Below are 19,517 nucleotides of genomic sequence, written 5' to 3' on the forward strand. Positions count from 1 at the left end.
TTTCTAAGCTGAAGAGTAACCTTCCACTCTAATCATCTGCTGCCTCCACGGAGGTGATTTTGTAACCTATCTCCTAGCTGATCCAGGACTTTATGTTCCTTCACTCTTCTGCACCAGCATATCATGCTGGACCTTGTCATAGGCTTAGCTAAAGTCCATGCAGACAGCATCCATCATCCTGTTCTTATCAGTCCTCTTAGTCACCTCTTCAAAATTCTCTATCAAATTTTAGAGGCATGACCTCCTACGAAAAAAAAACTTGTCAAATCAGACTTTGCCTTTCCAAATGCAAATAAATCCTTCCAGCAACTTTCCCAACACTAATGTAAGGCTTGTTAGGGACTATTCTGAAGTTATGAAATTATGGAAAGTATAATTATGGATTAACTAAAGTAAGAACCAGTCTTCAGGAAATAAAATCTGTACAGAATTTAAGTTCCAGCTGATACTTTGTGGCTTGTGAAAACCAGTCACTAGGTGTGGGATATTCTGATTTTCTTCCATTGACACCACATAGGGGAAGATGAATGGGTGAATGATACTGCTATCCCTGCCAGTTAAGCACAGTTCACGATAGATCTGTTTTGTCACTTAACCTTGTATGCTCATGTCATCTTTCAACACTGTAAGGAAAAAGGCATATATTGGGTGCTTGGACTGTGCACTCAGAGGCTTTTGGAAGAGATACCAGTATTGAATATTCAAATGAGTCCTTCTAGTTGTGATGTGCTACCAATGCAAATATTTAATTCTATAAAATTACCTGACTATATTCAAAATATTAATGGTAAGTAGTGGATAATAGATACGGTCCAGTCCATCACCGCTAAAACCTGCTCCGCCATAGAGCACATCTAAAAAGATCACTGTCACGGCATCTGTCATCAAGGACACCCACCATCCTGGTCATACATTCTTCACACTGCCGCTAAGAGGAAGAAGGTACAGAATCCTCAGGACTCACACCACTAGGTTCAGGAACAGTTATTACCCTTCAATCATCAGGCTTTTGAATCAGAGGGGAAACTTCACTCACCCCATGACTGAATTAATCTCACAACTTATGAACTCACTTTCAAAGAGTCTTCATCTCATGTTGTCGATACTTATTGCTTATTTATTTATTATCATTAATTTTTTTCTCTCTCAGCTCAATCTGGTAAGACCTGAGGTACGGGCATAGCCAAGCACATTCATTTGTCAACTGCTAGGAACTTTTAGACTATTCTAGTGGTGGTTAGTATTATGTCTTTTTGGAGATTTATATAAATATTGCTGTGTAGGCCTAATTGTTTAATGCTATTGTGTAGTGACTTTGGGATGCCACCAGTTGTAGATATTTGTGTTGGGATAATGTATACCCTGTTCATGTTCCATAGTCTTTCAACTTTCTTTTCTAATTCAGCATATTTCTAGTGTTTTTCACGTCTTGATTTCTGTATGTTGTGAGTGTTCTTGCTTGTTTATCCTATATTATTATATCTGGATGGTTATTATGGATTGTCTAATTTGTAATAACGGATCGGTTATAACATAATTTGTAAAACTCTAAAATTGGGTCAGTCTTGTACTTCTTGTAAGGTATGGTTTCTTTTATGAGTTTGTACTTTAAAGCAAGATTTTGATGAATGATGTTTGCCACTTCATAGCGCCTGTGCAAGTAATCAGATTGAGTTAAACTGCTGTAGGATCCTGTAGGCAATTGGATTGTTTCTGGTTTCTCTTGGCATTTTCTAAATTTATCATCTTGAAATTGTTGGTCTTTTGTTATGTATTTTTGATTTTTTTTGTGTTAACAACCTGCTTCTCTATTGCCACAAGGAACCCCTCTGTTTCTGTGAAGAGCTCTCCAATTCTGAACCAGGCGTTCGAAACTTTCTTGTCGACATCTAGTCTGTTCAGATCATGGGGATGTCGTCCATGGAGGATCCTGCTTTTCTATTGGTTAACTCTTTCTTTTATAGTGATATCTTCATTTTTCTGGATTGTGCTTTCGTTTAAGTGTAGTGGTTTGTATCTCTCATCAGAATTGCATCTGCTTGTGGGGAGTGTTAAATCCTATTTTCATTGATGAAAATATATCCTTAGAAGTTTTATCAGACTGTTGTATAATTTTTTTGTGTCTGTTATTCCTCTTCCTCCTCTGTCCTAGGTGCTGTTAATCTAAGTGCACTTGACTGTACAGAGTGCTAAAATTTTGACATTTCAGTTCTTATTTTTCTTTATAATTTTTCTAGATAAGTTTTGGACCAAGATAATATTCCAAAAAATGTGTTAATGTGTTTATTGCTTCCGTTATATTTTTATCATTGAGCTCTCTTTGGCAGATTTTCTTCAGCCTTGAAGTAAGTTCTATCGAATTTTCACTTTATCACACTATGATCTATTTTCTTTGCTTGTTGATATCCCAGATACTTAAATGTTTCATATTCATCCATCACTTGTATTGTATTCTGCTGCTCTGCTTTGTATTTAATTAGCTCTATTGTACCTTTCTTTATGTTTAATGTTCTGCACTTATCTAGACCAAAGTTCATGTTCTTATCTTTTGAAAATACTTCTACTTTTTGAATTAATTGCTTTACTTTTATTGATGGAGCATGCAATTTTAAATCATCCATGTATAAAAGGTGCGTCAAGGTATAATTTGTTTCTGATTTGATACCCAATTTTCATCCGATTCAGTAATTTAGAGAGTCGGTTTAAAGCTATAGTGGGCGTAGAGAGTTGCCCTGCAAAATGCCTTTGATTATTTTGATAACAGTGGTTGTTCTTTTTTGTTGTTAAAAGATAGGGTGATTACAGTACGCCAATGCTTCATCAGATGTTGAAGGAATTTCACAAGTATTGGGTGTAATTTATATATATCAAGAACTTCTATTAATCATGACTGTGGGACAGAATTAAATGCTTTTTGATAGTCAATATAACAGCATATCCATTGTAACTTCTGATATTTACATTTCTTCAATTGTGTGTGTGCATTATTTTCCCTCCCTAATTCAAATTGCCTTTTGATTGTGCGTCACCCTGTTTGACTAAAAGTTTATCATCTCTGTGTTTGCTGGTAGTTCTGCGCTAGGGTTGGTGACATCTTGGTGTGTTGAATTTAGTATGTCCCATATAAACCTTTTTCATTGTTTCTGAACAGATAATTCTGTTTTCCTCATCTGCTGCATTTCACGTATTTATTAAGTCTGGCTTTGTATGCTCTAAACTTTTGTTTTACTATTATCATTAGTATTGTCTCTTTTTTCTCTTTCTTTCTGTATTTCCACAGTTTGTTGTTTTGCATATTGTTTTTCATCTGTCCTGCTGGGAGCGGTCTTCTATTGATCTTACAGTGTGTCTTGTATTTACTGTGATTGCCTGCAAGAAAATGAATCTTAGGGTTCTATATGGTGACATATATGTACTTTGATAATAAAGTTACTTTGAAATTTGATTATAGCTATTGAAATTGTACCTAATTGTTTATTACTATTTTTGTGTTGAAGAAGTATAAAATATTGTGTCAGGAGAGAGACTATCTTAGATTCTTTGACTTATACTCTCTCTCCTGGAAGTTTGTTGTGTGAATAAAGATTCTTATATTTCCCAGTTACAGCTCTGTGCGGTTTAGTTTTAATCCAGCAGATCAAGGCTCACGGGCCTATTGTTCCCTGAATTGCCCTTCTTAAATAGAGGCATAACATGAGTCAATAACCCGTCTTGTGGCACTTCACTGGCACAGCAATCTCTTCCCTTGCTGTAGACTGCATCTGGTCAGATCCTGAGGAGTTACCCATACCATGTGCTTCAAGACTGCCAGTACCTCCCCCTTTATATAAAGGAACAAAGCTGTATTGACAAATGTAATCAAACCTTACATTTCTGAAGATTCTAACCCTCCAAATCTCTTCAAGTAACTTTCCACCACTGATATGTCTTTATTGCCTTCTTAAATGAACAGAACAGGCATACTGCCATCAGAGTTAAGAATATTGGTAGCCCAGCATATTGATGCAATTATGAAGAAGCACTCCTAATATTTCATTAGGAATTGAGTCACCCAAGATGCTTGCAAGTTTCTACAGATGTACTGTGGAGAGAATTCTAACTGTTTGCTTCACTATCTGGTAAGGAGGGGCATTGCACAGGGTTGAAAAAGCTGCAGAAAGCTTCAAGCTCAGCCAGCTCCATTATGGATACTGGCCTCTCCAACATTAAGGACATCTTCAAAAGATGATGCCTCAGAAAGGTGGCATCCATCATTAAGGACCCCCAACACCCAGTATATGCTCTCTTCCTATTGCTACCATCATAAAGGAGGTACAGGAGCCTGAAGACACACACTCAACATTTTAGGAACAGCTTCTTCCTCTCCATCATCAGATTCCTGAATGGACAATGAACCAACCCAGGAACACTACTTCACTAATTAGGCTCTCTTTTTTAAATACTTTTAAAATTTAATTTTGATATATATTTCTCATTGTAACTTGCAGTATTTTATGTATTACACTGTACTGCTGCTGCAAAATAATGAAATTCACTTCATACGTATGTCAGTGACATTAAACCTGATTCTGAGTGACTTTGTTTATAGTTATAGAGTCATACCACAAAGAAAAAGGCCATTCAGCCCAACTGCTCCATGCTAACCATGACAGCAATCTAATCTTGTCCCATTTGCCATTGTTTGATTTATATCCCCCTAAAGCTTTCCATCTGACGCTCTGAAAGTGTCTTAAAATATGGCTTATGTCCTGCATCTACTTCAAGCACTTTCATTGTCAACTCATTCCATATCCAGACCACTGTCAAGGTCAAACTTGTGCCCCTTGGGTTCACATGAAAGCTCTGCACCCTCAGCTTGAACCCATGTCCTCGAGGACTTGATTTTCGAACACTCGGGAAAAGACTGTGTACATTCACCCTAACTATGCTCCTCATTAATTTACACATCTCCACCGGATCACCCTTCATTTTCCTGTCTTCCAAGGAAAAAAGTCCCAACTTGTCCAACCTATACCTCAAACACATGAATCCTGAGAACATCTTGGTAAATCTCCTTTGCATTTTTCCCAATTTAATTCCATTATTCCTGCAGCATTGTGACCAAAATTGAACACAATACCCTATGTGCAGCCTCTCAACCGTTGAAATATAATGTCATAAACTTTGTATTCAGTGACTTACTGATGAATACCAGAGGGCCTGTCTACCAGTGACCTTACTTTAAGCTGGGTAACAGCTTCTTCCCCAAGACTGTGAGACTTCTGAACTTCTATATGTAACGGGGGTTTTTTCTTTTTCTTTGTTACTGTGTATGTAATCAAAATGGCGTCTTTGTTTTGTTAAAAGTAGGAATGCTGGCGCCTGTGTTAATAGTAGGAATGCTAGCGTCTTTGTTATGATAAGTGCTGGAAGCTTGTTTGGGACTGTAAACTGATTGTTGGCGGGATTTTGGGGAGTCGGTGCGATGGAGTGAGAGAGAGAGGACGGGATGCTGGAAGCTGGGCGACGGAACCGTCCCCGAGCGGGAGCGGGGGTCCCCGGCCCAAGGTTTTTGGTGAGGAGAGGAGACGGAGACAGAGGAGTGTGGAGCGTCTGGTCGACCACCGTGGGGGGTCCCAGGAGGCGGGTCGAGGAAGTCGGAGTGGGTCGAATGCCAGAAGACTTCAGTAATTGAGCTCCAACGGTTGTGCACGAAGTGGTTTGGACTTTGATAAGTTTGGCGCCTTTTCTTTTTTTTCTCTTATTCATATATACTGTATCGCTAGTAATCGCTTAGTTATAGTAATCTTTATAAATTGTATTCATTTAATCGCATATGGTGTACTGTCTGTTTTTGGGCGAGGCGGGGACATCACACAGCATCCACACCAGCTGATTACTCAGTTTGGCGGGGCCGAAGGCTGCTCCCCCTAGACTAGAACGAGTTTGAGTGATGCCTGAGGCGACCCAGGGGTTACATATAGATGTACCGTGGAAAGCATTCTGACAAGCTGCATCACTATCTGGTATGGGGGGAGTGTGGGCTACTGCACAGGACTGAAAGAAGCTGCGGAGGGCTGTAAATTTAGTTGGCTTCATCTTGGGTACTAGACTACAAAGTGTTCAGGACATCTTCAAGGAGCGGTGTTTCAGAAAGACAAGGTCAGTTTGGAAACTTCTCAGTTCTCTTGAGATGCTGGCTTTCAGGATGATTGCTAGTCTCGCTCCCCGTAAGCGTCCGCACATTTCAGGCTCCACAGTGCTTATGCTTTTGCTTCAGACCAAAGTTTGGAGACGCCCCTGGACATGGTAACCCAGTCAGGAGTAAGGAGGCAGGGTATTTTTAGGGCAGCTTTTAAGACCATTAGACCACAAGATATAGGAGCAGAAGTAGGCCATTCAGCCCATCAAGTCTGCTTTGCCATTCAATCATAGCCTTATCCAATTCTTCCAGTCATCCCCACTCCCCTGCCTTCTCCCCATACCCTTCGAAGCCCTGGCTAATCAAGAACCTATCTAACTCTGCCTTAAATACATACAATAACTTGGCCTCCACAGCTGCTTACGGCAACAAATTCCACAGATTTACCACCTGTGACTAAAGTAATTCCTACACATCTTAGTCCTAAAAGGACATCCTTCAATCCTGAAGTCATGCCATCTTGTCCTAGAATCCCTAACATTAGAAATAACTTTGCCATATCTAATCCGTTCAGGCCTTTTGACATTCAAAATGTTTTTATGAGATCCCCCCCCTCATTCTCCTGAATGCCAGGGAATACAGCCCAAGAGATGCCAGACATTCCTCATACAGTAACCCTTTGGGATATCAAATACCATCCAAGAAGAAACGGAACTTTTCCATGAATTTACCTTTATTCCGCACCAGGCACCTGGATTTCTCTGGTTACTGCAATCACTTCATAGTGCCAGCGATCATCAAAGTGAGTTCAAATCCCCAAAACTGTCTGTAAGTAATTTGTACGCTCTCCCTGTGACCGTGTGCATTTCTTCCAGGTGCTCTGGTTTCCTTGCACATTCCAAACACAGACAGGTGAGGGTTAGTAAATTGAGAGCATGCTAAGTTGGTGCCGGAAGCATGGTGAAACTTGTGGGGAAATCATGCAAAAAACAGAAATAATATATGTTAAAAAAAGTGAGGTAGTGTCTGAGGTTTCGATGTCCATTTAGGAATCGGATGGCAGAGGGGAAGAAGCTGTTCCTGAATCGCTGAGTGTGTGCCTTCAGGCCTCTGTAACAGTGAGAAAAGGGCATACCCTGGGTGCTGGTCCTTACTAATGGACGCTGCCTTCTCTCTGAAACACAATTAGCCAAGCAAGGGCAGTTGAAGGAGCATGAATGGTAGATATACCTTTTTCTCAAAGGGGAAATCAGCAGATGAACCCAGAATCCATGGAGTTGCATTCACCATAAAGAACAGCATCATCAGTCACCTCTCTGAATTGCCAGTTGGTACCAATGAACGCCTCATGACCATGCACCTTCAGCTCACTAACAACCAAACGGCTACAGCTGTGAGTGCCTATGCTCCAACCCTAGACTCTCGACCCACCAGATGATGTGGAGGAGAAGTTATATGCCGACTGTGGTGAACTACATATACCTGTCTGGACAGGCCCCTCTGCTGACTGCTCCTGAGGCTCCTCCCACAGACCCCTGTATAAAGGCAGTTCGAGGCACTGCTCCCCCCTCAGTCTGCAGGATGTTGTGTGGTGGTTTCTTGCAGTTAATAAAAGCCTATCGTTCGCCTCCTGTCTCTGAGAGTTATTGATGGTGCATCACCGACTGAGACTGCATGCTATTAGATATTCCCAAGGAAGATAAGGTCATTCTTCTGTAACGTACCCGTGGGTATCTCGTGCCTGTCACATGACCATGATGTAGTTGAGGCTATGCTGGGCATGATGTAATGGTCTCGTGATGGTGGAGTGACGTAATTTTCCCACCAGTGAGAGGTCATGTGATAGTTTTTTCCAACAGGGTATAAAAGGGGAACCCCTCCTTGTGACGCGGGACAGTTCGTGGTTTAATTCATTCAGTGACTCCGTTCCGCTGCGTATTCGATGTTATGACGCAGTTTTGTTTTAAAGTGGAGTTTTACTTTCTGCCTTGAGTCTCAAAGGTTATTGCTGACAGTTTTGCTACAATACTGCCAGTTCAGTTCAGTCCAGTGGAGAGTGAAGATTTATTGAAGTTCCGGAAGCTGAAGGATCGAGGAAAGTTGATGTCGACGGTAAAACATGGTTCGACCTTTATTTAATCTTCATGCGAGGAGTTAGTAACCTGTGTCCGAGATAGTTCCTGCATTGTGAAAGCAGAAAGAGCTGGACACAGCATTTTGTCAAGGAAAGGTCAGTGTCTTTAAGCCGTTTTATTTCCTTCAATCATAAATCCCTCGGCAAAGCATACTTCGGCTGGGATCAGCAGTAATGCCAGGAAAGAGAATTTATTACCTCAAGGAAAGTGTCTCCTTAGCGACTGTGTAAAACATTTGGACTTTCGCAGTACTACTTCTAAGAACTGTTTTTGCATTATCGCTTTAAGAACTGTTCAAGCAGCCGCATAGCAGCCAACTTCCAGTTAAGTTAGTCGTTTGTTTACTTTTGGGGTTTTTTTTAGTAGTGTTTAATATGTTGTATTTGTTACAAAAAAACCTGTCTCATTTATATATTCATTGTTGCTGGATCATAACACTTCTCAGAGATATCAATACTTGAGTTGACAGAGTCAGTGACTCCTGGAACGGCATATTTGGGAAGGAAGGTGTTGGCAACATCATGTCCAGTGTAGTTTTTGACTCCCCAAGTGGACTGCTGACTCTAGTGATATCAGAGTTTCTTTGTTGTCACCATTGTGGCCTAAACTCCCTTCGCTCCAAAGATGGACAAAGGCTGCTGAAGGACAATGATGCCATCAGTTCTTGATGGCAGGAACATTTTCAGTTGACATTGAAATCATCAGCCAGCTTCCACAATGACCCATGAAGAGAGATATGAGTAAGCCTCCTAGTATCAAAGAGGTACAGACGGCTTGCAAGAAATTGAGGAACAACAAGGCCATTGGGCCTGATGGAATTCCAACAGAAATCCTCAAGGAAGGTGGCACAGAACTTTTAAATCACATTCATCATCTGCTTGTTAAGAACTGGGACCAGGAAAAGATTCCAGATGAATTCAAGGATGCCCTGATTGTTACATTCTTCAAAAACGGTGACAAAGGTAACTGCAGAAACTTTGCTTTACTTACAGAATCTTTCTGCCCAGTTGCATTCTTCTACTCAACGACGCTCTTCCATCACCCATGAGCACGTGACCACACCCCAGGCTTTCTCCATCGTTCCATGCCTGCTTTTTGCTGCCCATTCCTTGATCCTCAATTTCATCTTACTTTCTCTTCTCTGACAATTATATTCCCTTTACTTTAATTTTTCACTTTCTCCTCTGCAACAATTCCCTTTTTTATTAATTTTTTATGCATTTCTACAGTACAACTACAAAAAAACCCATCAACAAAATGAAGATTAAAACAGTGCAAAACAAATGTATCTAATATATAATTCATAACAATAAGGAAAAAACACCCAAAATAAAATCATATAAAGTTAGTATCCTCCCCACTCTCCCAATACAGAACTCCAGGCCAACCATATGTAAAAGAAAAATTAATCGGAGCATTCGACCCCACAGAGCTGTAAATATATATTAAAAAAGTATAATGCCTACTACCAAAACTATAATGTAATTCCCATTAAAAAAAACCGTAAAACTTACAGGGAAAAAAAGCTTGAAAGTAAGGGATTATGGTACAGAAAAAAAATAAACCTAATCTAAGGAGGAATTATGAAAGTATTCAAGAAAAGGTCCCCACACCATATGAAACTTTATGTTGGAATTGAGAAGCGAATAATGAATCTTTTCAAGGTCTAAACAGGACATAACATCATGAAGCCGTAGAGCATGAGTGGGTGGGGCAAAAGATAGTGTTCATTGTTGCTTTCATTTCTCACATCCTTATCCCAGATATCCCAGTTTTCGCCAACTTGGATTATCTTTGGGCCAGCCAAGGTTCTTGCCAGCTGGCTCAGGACCTGGCTTTCCATTTGGCTGATCCTGTGGACTAACTCCATGTTGCTTTCCTTTGTCTCCCCTTCCATATTATCAGATTCAATATTGTGGTTCTCTGGTTCCCTATTCATATTTCCTGTCCCTAACTCTGAATAACTCGCCTGTGAATCCAGACTAGACTCACCTGGAAACAGATTTCCCATTTCACCCGTCTAACCCAGGATCTATGCTTCCAGGCCCCAGATGCTCCATCTCAATTATGACTGACTGACTGACCAGATCATCTTCAGTTTTCTGCCTCTACACACTCAACATTTGGCACCATTCCCCAAACTTCCTGTTGGGCTGTGTCTGCTCTGAGTTCAGCTGCCCCTGTGAGGGGACCCTCCCTGACATTCCTCCTGCTGCCCCACAGGCTGAAGGTGAGGGCAGTCCCGCTAGCCGACGGGAGGAGTAACAGCACCGTGAGTTTGAAATGGTTCGTCAGGCTATTTCAAGGGAATACGGTCAGAATTCCAAACAACACTGAGGAGACAAAGTGAAAAGATACTACCACCCCCCCACCCCCAGCAGAGAAGAGCACGTATCATGAACTCTGTCAGCAGACAGCTCCTGTCCTGCCAGTTATTTCAGTGAAACATTATATGGTCTGGGGGTTCTGACTTTCTTTTCATTGCAGTGCTATAGTGGAAGTGTCAGTGGCAGGTAAACATGATGGCAAAAATGCCATCAGCCTAGATGGCCAAAGTTAGGCTGATTGCCAGTACTATTGTCCCTCCTGTGTATTAAAATAATTCCAATGTTTCAACGCTAACTGAAGCCATTTCTAATTGGGTTATTATTTGTTTTCTACATATTATGGACCCTTACAAAGTTTGAAGATAGTTGAGTCAAAACACAATTTATACCACAGATGGTAATAACTTTTCTGCTATATTAAGGCTCACTGAAATTTCTAATCCTCTTCCAACTGTATTCCTTTCAAGGACTGTATCAACCTGAGATACTTGTGACATTGGGCACTTAATAAGAACTTGACAAGGCAGATGGAGTGGATTTGTGCATCAGCAATTACCCTGAAAAACTTACGATGCATGGAGAGAATTTTGATAAATATTTAAACTGAGCTCTGACATTCTGATCCTTGAAGGTCATTGAAATTGATTTTCTCCAAGTGATGTCTTATTTGTTTGAAGTCAGACTCGTACTTTAAAGTACATACCAATTATTTAAATAAACCAGGTATTTAAAAAATATATTTCTAAGTCAGACTTCAAATTTTCATTGCACAACATATCAATTTTTTTTGTGTAACGATATTGCTTATCTGAACTGGGTCTGACTCCCCAGCAGCACTTACATAGGCCAGTGTATTAGTGTATATGCAGTGTTAGACTTCCAACAATCAGGCTCTGGGCTGCAAAAAAGTTTTGGCACTGAGTAGGCCTAAGACAGTGAGAAGGCCTCACAGTGTGAATGCTGAGACCCCAGCTCCCCCAAAGCCAGGAGCTAACCATTAACATTTGACTGTGTAATTTATAGGTTTTTTTTATACGTTTAATATTGAAATCATTTGGGAAGTATTACAGTGGTGTAAATACTTCATTAGAATAGGATAAAATAGAATAGGATAATATAATTAATTAAAACACAATACATATAGAAATAAAGAGAAGGCAAAAGGAATGATGCAAAATACAAGGGAATAATTTTAGATGTTAAAATAAAAAAGTAAAACATACATTTTTTCCTGTTAACCTCCAGGCCTGGGATTGAGGAGGTGGATTCTCCATCAAAAACCTCCCGAGAAAGGCCGAGAATTGCCCAAAGTAATGAAGTGCCAGTATCTATCACTCAGCACAGCTTGGTCATCGTAAGTCCCAGATTTACCTATTAGGTGGCTGAATGTCCTCGATTCCCTTTCATCAGAGCCAGCACTGTTTCAAAGATATTGTCAAACACATGCGACAGTATTTTATTTAACCATTTTATTTTTGGGAAAATATTTTCAATAAAGCAATGTTTTAAATATAGCACAGAATGTCGTAGTTTAATAGCCAGTACAATGTGACAAGTTTTCCATCTGCTAGAAAATAACAGCTGTGGTGCAATAACACTGGTGGCAGAATTTATTACGGTACAATACACTTGACACAGCAGTTGGATTTGGTCGGCAATGGAAGTTACATTGGAACATACTGCAACAGTAAGAGTTTGGTACTGGCCGATATATAGATCAATCACATCAGTATTCTCAAATTCAATGAAACCACTAGTTGTTCTAAATGAAAGCCCGAGAAAACTCCGACTCTTCCAGGGAATGCTTATCCAATTTTTGCTCTATGAACATTGTCCTCAGTGTATCCGTTTCTGTTGATGATGGAGAAATTCAGTGAATTTTAAAACTCAAGATCGTGTCAGCACATGAGTTACTGGTATTGTACAACAGCATGTTTTTTAAAAATCTACATCCCTTACATGCAATGTTTCATCACGGAAGAACTTAAGGAAGCTCTAGTGCACACAACTGCATGTGGACAATTTATCAATTATGTAACCTTCAAAAGCCTTAACACAACAGCAATGTGAAAATGGGTATTTGAAAAATTAGATTTATTTGCACAAAGCAACATTTGAAAAAGATATGGAGTTCAGTTAGAGCCTTGTGACTAGTTTTTCTTCTGTTTCTGAGTGAGGAGGAAATTAGAACTTGCGGGCATTCTCTGTTGGTGCTGAAAGCATGATGTCACTTGCGGGCTACCCTCAACACAATCTTCAGACTACGTTTGCCGTTGAATCAAAATGATGCATTTTACTGAATGCTTCGATGTATACACGACAAATAGGCAGACTGGGCGTTCAGGCAGTGGAATGCTCCTGCGGTGAGATATGAGATTTCAGGGTACCTGACGGTCTCCCTGATGACTACGTCTGTGGGAAGTGCATCCAGCTGCAGCTTCTGACTGACAAGATCAAGGAACTGCAGCTGGAGCTGTGGATGCACTCAGGACCCTCTGAGAGGTTGAAAACTTTTACTGAGGTGCTCACACCCAGAGTGCAGGGTTCAGATAGTAGATAGGTGACCACCAGGAGAAGTAAGGGGAGTAAGCAGTCAGGGCAGGTTTCCCCTGTGGCCATTCCCCTTGGCAACAAGTATACCCCTAAGGATATTGCTGGGGAGTCTATCAGGGCATAGCTGCAGCAGCCAGGCCAGTGACACTGTGGGAGGTTCTGAGGCTCAGCAGGGAAGGATAAAGGATAGCGTTAGGGGAATCAATAGTTAGGGGGGTGGACTGCAGACTCTGCAGCCTGTAAAGAGAAGCCGGGATGGTGCATTGCTTCCCTGGTACTGTGGTCCAGGACATCTCAGAGCAGCTCCAGACGATTCTCAAGAGGGAGGAGGAGCCGCCAGAGGTCGTGGTGCACATTGCTACCATTGACAAAGGTAGAAAGGGGTAAGGGTCCTCCATGATGAGTATGGGATGCTAGGGAAGAGTCTGAAGTACAGGACCTCCAAGGTAGCAATCTCTAGATTATTCCCAGGACTACGGGATAGTCAGGACAGAAATAGAATGATAGTACAGATGAATAAGTGGCTGAGGAAGTGGTGAAGAAGGCAGGATTTCAGAGTTCTGAATCATTAGGGAAGGTATGACCAATACAAAAAGGATAGGTTACACCTGAACCCGAGGGGTACCAATGTCCTTGCAGACAGGTCTGCTGGAGCTGTTGGGGATGGTTTAAACTAATTTGGCAAGGAGCTGGGAACTGGAGTGATAGGACTGATGGTTGTGCAGTTGGTACACGAGTAGATAGAGTGTGTAGTGTGGCTTTGAGGAAGGGCAGGCAGATGATAGGGCAAAATTGCAGTCAGTGGGATGAGTTGAAGTGCACCAAGGGGCAAAATCCAAAAGGGTGATGAATACAGAATAGAAGGTTGTGTACTTGAATGCATGTGATATACAGAATAAGGCAGATGATATTGTAGTGCAGTTAGAGTTTGGCAGGTATGATATTGTGGGAATCATTAAGTCGTGGCTGAAAGAAGATCATAGTTAGGAGTTTAACATCGAAGGATATATTTGTATCAAAAGGACAGGCGCGTAGGTAGAGGGAGTGAGGTGGGTCTGTTGGTAAAAAATGAAATCAAATCTTTAGGAATAGGTGACATAGGATTTAGAATCCCTGTGGGTAGAGTTAAGAAACTGCAAGGGTAAAAAGACCCTGATGGGAGTTACATACAGACCTCCAAACAGCAGCCAGGATGTGGGCCTTAAATTATAATGGGGGATAGAAAAAGCAGGTAATAGGGCAATGTTACGATGGTCAAGGAGAATTTCAATATGCAAGTAGATTGGAAAATCAGGCTGATGCTGGATCCCAAGAGAGGGAATTTGTAGAATGCCTGTAAGATGGCTCTTTAGAACAGGTTGTGGTTGAGCCCACCAAGGAAAAGGCAATTCTAGATTGGGTGTTGTGTAATGAACAGATTTGATTGGGAAGCTTAAGGTAATGGGACTGTTAGTGATCATAATATGATAGAATTCACCCTGCAGTTCGAGACAGAGAAGATAAAGTCAAATATATCAGCATTACTGTGGAATAAAGGGAAATTACAGACACATGAGAGAGGAGCTGGCCAAAGTTGATTGGAAAGTGACATGAGCGGGGATGACGGCAGAACAGCAATGGCTGGAGCTTCTGGAAGCAATTCAGGAGGCACGAGATAGATACATTCCAAAGATGATGAAGTATTCTAAAAGGATCATGAGGCAGCCATGGCTGTCAAGGGAAGTAAAAGACAGCATAAAATAAAAGAATAGGGCATAAAATATAGCAAAAATTAATGGCAAGTTAGAGGATTGGGAAGCTTTTAAAAACCAACCTAAGGAAAATAAAAATACGTAGCCAAAAGGAGTGAAAAGTTGAAATATGAAGTAAGCAAGCTAATAATATAAAAAAGGATTCCAAAGAGTAAAAGAGAGGCAAGAGTAGATATTGGACAACTGGAATATGATGTCAGACAGATAGTAATGGGGGACAAAGAAAATACTTAATAAGTATTTTGCATCATTCTTCACCTTGAAAGACTGTAGAAATTGCAGAAATTTCTACAGAAAGACATTGCAGAAATTCGTGAATGTCAGGAGTAAGTTTTGTCACTATTTCTAAGGAGAAGGTACCTGAGAAGCTAAAAGGTCTGAAGGTAGATAAGTCATGTTGACTGGATGGACTACACCACATTCTTCAGAAATAACTGAAGAGATTGTGGAGTTATTAGTAATGATCTTTCAAGAATCACTAGATTCTAGAATGGTTCCGGAGGACTGGAAAATTGCAAATGTCTCCACTCTTCAAGAAGAGAGGCAGGCAGAAGAAAGGAAATTATAGGCCAGTTAACCTGACCTCAGAGGTTGGGAAGATGTTGGAATCAATTGTTAAGGATGAGGTTTCGGGGCACATGATAAAGTAGGCCAAAGCTCGGCTTCCTTGAGGGAAAATCTTGCCTGACAAATCTGTTTGAATTATTTGAGGAAATAACCTACAGGATAGACAAAAGAGAATCAGTGGATGTTCAAACAACACACACAAAATGCTGGTGGAACACAGCAAGCCAGGCAGCATCTATAAGGAGAAGCACTGTCGACGTTTCGGGCCGAGACCCTTCGTCAGGACTAACTGAGATTCAGTTAGTCCTGACGAAGGGTCTTGGCCCGAAACGACGACAGTGCTTCTCCTTGTAGATGCTGCCTGGCCTGCTGTGTTCCACCAGCATTTTGTGTGTGTAGTTTGAATTTCCAGCATCTGCAGATTTCCTCATGTTTGATCGGTGGATGTTGTTTACTTGGGTTTTCATGAGGTGTTGCACATGAGGCTGCTTAACCAGATAAGAGCCCATGGTATTACAGGAAAGGTGCTAGCATGGATGGAAGGATGGTTGACTGCAAGGAGACAGAGAGTGGGAATAAGTGGCCTTTTCAGGTTGGCTGTCCATGACTGGTGGTGTTCCGCAGGGGTCAGTATTGGGACAATTTCTTTTCACATTATATGTCAATGATATGGATAATGGAATTGATGGGCTTTGTGGCCAAGTCTCAGATGATAGAAAGATAGATGGAAGGGGCAGGTAGAGTTGAGGAAGCAGGGATCCTGCAGAAGGACTTAGACAGATTGGGAGAATGGACTAAGAAGAGGCAGATGGAAATAGTGTAGGGAAGTGTATGGCCATGTACTTAGGTAAAAAGAATAAAAAAGGCATCAACTATTTTCTAAAAATGGACAACTTTCAAACTCAGAGGTGCAAAGGGACTTGAGGTCCCCGTGAAGAATTTCCTAAAGGATAACTTGCTGATTGAGTTGGTGGTAAGGAAGGCGAAGTCATCGATTAGCATTCATTTCAAGAGGACCAGAATAAAAGAGCAAGGAAGCAAGGCTGAAGTTTTATGAGGCATTGGTCAGACCGCACTTGAGTATTGTGAGTAGTTTTGGAATCTTATCTAAGAAAAGCTGTGCTTGGAGATGATCCAGATAAGGTTCATGAGAATGATCCTGGGAATGAATGGTTTAATGCATGAGGAGCATTTAATGGCTCTAGGTCTGTACTCAAATTTAGAAGAATGAGGAGGGATCTCATTGAAACCTATCAAATATTGAAAGGCTGAGATAGAGTGGATGTTTCCTCTGGTGGGTGAGTCTAGGACCAGAGGGCAGAGTCTCAGAATAGAGGTATTCATTTAGAACAGAGGTGAGGAGCAATTTCTCTAGCCAGAGTGGAGAATCTGTGGAATTCATTGCATGGACAACTGTGGCGACCAAGTCATTGAGTCTATTTAAAGCAGAGGTTGATAGGTTCCTGATTACTCACAGTCTCAAAGGTTACAGGGAGAAGGCAGAAGGATGGTGCTGAGAAGGATAGTAAATCAGCCATGATGGGATGGCGGAGCAGACTCAATGGGCCAAATGGCTTAATTCTGCTCCTATTTCTTATTGTCTTATAATTATAAATTTTGGGTTTGAATAATCCCAGGCATTCATCAACTCCACTGCTTAATTTCCACAGACACTGTCACTAAATGTGCAAATATATGGTTTATACAATATTTCAACATAAAAAATGTTGGAGTAAATATACATTATGCTATTGTGTCCATTAGGCTGAAAAATATTTTGGCAGGATTGTTGAAAAGTTTGAATGACCGGTGTATTAAATTTATTGTTTATTTATGGAAATATAGTGAGCCATCTAACTTTAGTAGGTAATTGTCATCCTATGCAGCTACTGTAAGAACCTCCATTCATCACTTCAGTAAACAGCAGTACAAATATAACTGTCTCACGGTACTTTCACCAAAAATATAGAGTGAAAGAATACATTTTTTTCATCAAAAGATAGAACTTCAAAGAAATGACCTGTAACTGCAGTCCTTTGATTTTGCAAAGTGATTGGTTTAACCTATTCATTATTATTCATTGCAGGGGTTGGCTTTGTCTTCAGTGCCTCAGTTCCTCCTCTTGATGTGTCTTGAAACAAAAGGCGTGGTGTCCTCAAAGACATAATGATTCTTTTATATTCCTTTCTGAAGTTTTGATTCATCAGACCATATATAATTGCATTAAGGCAACTGTTAAAGTAGGCCATGAAGTAACTGAAAACAAACAACCATTCTGGAATTTTTGGTGCAATCTTCTGAGGATTAATAGCCACGGCCAGACCAATGAAGTTTAGGGGTGCCCAGCAAAATGCAAATAACACAAATACTACAAACATAGTCAGAAAGTTTCTGAAGTCACTCTGCTTCAGTTTTGGTCGTATTTCTGTTTTCACACGCCTTCTTACTTGGATAACCAAAATCCAGATTTGCAAGTAACAGAATGATACGACTGTGATAGGAACTAGGAAATGAACAATTACGACAGCAATGGTATAAGAAGAACTAACTGTCTGAGCAAATGTACAGGAATAGACTCGTGCATCGTATTGTAAGGATCCAACAAAGAAATTTGGTATAATTGCAAGCACAGTTAATGTCCAAATCAGAAACACAAAGATCATTGTGTTTCTAAAGCTATATAATTTGTCATAAGTCAGACTGTGACAGATATAGCAATATCTGTTGATTGCAATTGCCATGATGTTGAAAATTGACCCTATTACACTTAGACCCATCAGAAAGCCACTCAATTTACAGTGAATGTCACCAAGGAACCATCCGTTGTGAAAAATTGCAAACAACACTAGTGGATATGGATACACAGCCACGACAAGGTCAGCAAATGCCAGGCTTACAACAAACGCATTACCTGCAAAAGAATAAGAGACATATCTATTAAATTAAATTCAAGCAACATTCATCCTTAATAGACTGGTGCTTACAATAATTTTAAACTGGAAAGTATACTGACTACTCCCTCAAGTATGCATTTTACATGATTGTATATTCAGAATAGCCACCAACAACAATTTTGAAATAGTAGGAGAAACAGCCAAGAATGAGTTATTAACTTGTGTCAGCAACCCATAATTCTCCTTTCAGATGAAATCGAAAGACAGAAAAAGATTCTGTTCAAAACAGGCAATTTTTAACACCTCAGTTAAGATTACAATTTGTGTCATAATGATGATAGAACCCTGAATAAAACCATTTGACAACAGGGAACTAGGTGAGTTCAGAATATAGAAACAGCATTAAGAGATGGAGTCATCTCATCAAAATCTAACAAAAACTTAACTATACCACTGTCTTCAAATGGGAATTCAAATCAGTAGCTAGTAGCTCAGGGAAATTATACAGTTATAAATTGAACTGGGGTTTGATCTGACCGAATAAATATGAGTTCCAAAAGTATATCTACAATAGAGCTTGATTTATAAGAATTTATCATTTATAATACCTTAAATATGTGAAAATTCTGTAAACCATTTTGATGTAATTCAATTAATTCAGCCAAAACCAGATAATCAGTAGAAACATTGGAAAAGATATGACAGATGTTTAACAAATGCAATGTTATTTTTAATTATTTATCCAAATTATCTACAATTGCTCTTTATTCATCTATGTGTACAATATGTTTGGATGTCTTTAATTTAACAACAATCGAATAAATGGGTCTTAGAATATTTCGATGTTACTTGAGCTCAGTACATCATACAATGAATTCATTCCTTGAATGCTGACTTGATAGGTTTATAAATCAAAGCAGAAGATACACTTATTTAAATCCCTTCAAGCCTTCACTATGCATAGCACTACAAATATTTGAGTCAGTGGTTAGAAAATTGCATGCAGCACATTGTCATGTTTTCAGATGAGCTCTCAAACAGTTGAGACATTATGACATTTAACATCCTAGGGTATATTAGGCTACATTTCATATAATTTTATGCAGCAATATTGATTAAGGAATTAACAAAAAAGATCAGGGACCAAATTTCCAATGTCCTTGATTTTT

General features: G+C 40.1%; 1 protein-coding gene across 1 annotated transcript in view; it reads right to left on the bottom strand.

The window, feature by feature from the left end:
- Positions 1 to 17,444: 17,444 nt before the first annotated feature.
- The window catches only part of LOC140726021 (melatonin receptor type 1B-like), a 69,460-nt gene continuing 67,387 nt past the window's right edge, over positions 17,445 to 19,517 (bottom strand). Inside the window, exon 2 of the mRNA XM_073041919.1 lies at positions 17,445 to 18,365. Coding sequence (XP_072898020.1) covers positions 17,518 to 18,365 — 848 coding nt within the window. The 3' untranslated portion in view covers positions 17,445 to 17,517. The remainder of the gene's footprint in view (positions 18,366 to 19,517) is intronic.

Source organism: Hemitrygon akajei, chromosome 4, assembly GCF_048418815.1.
Source record: "Hemitrygon akajei chromosome 4, sHemAka1.3, whole genome shotgun sequence".
Lineage (NCBI taxonomy): Eukaryota > Metazoa > Chordata > Chondrichthyes > Myliobatiformes > Dasyatidae > Hemitrygon > Hemitrygon akajei.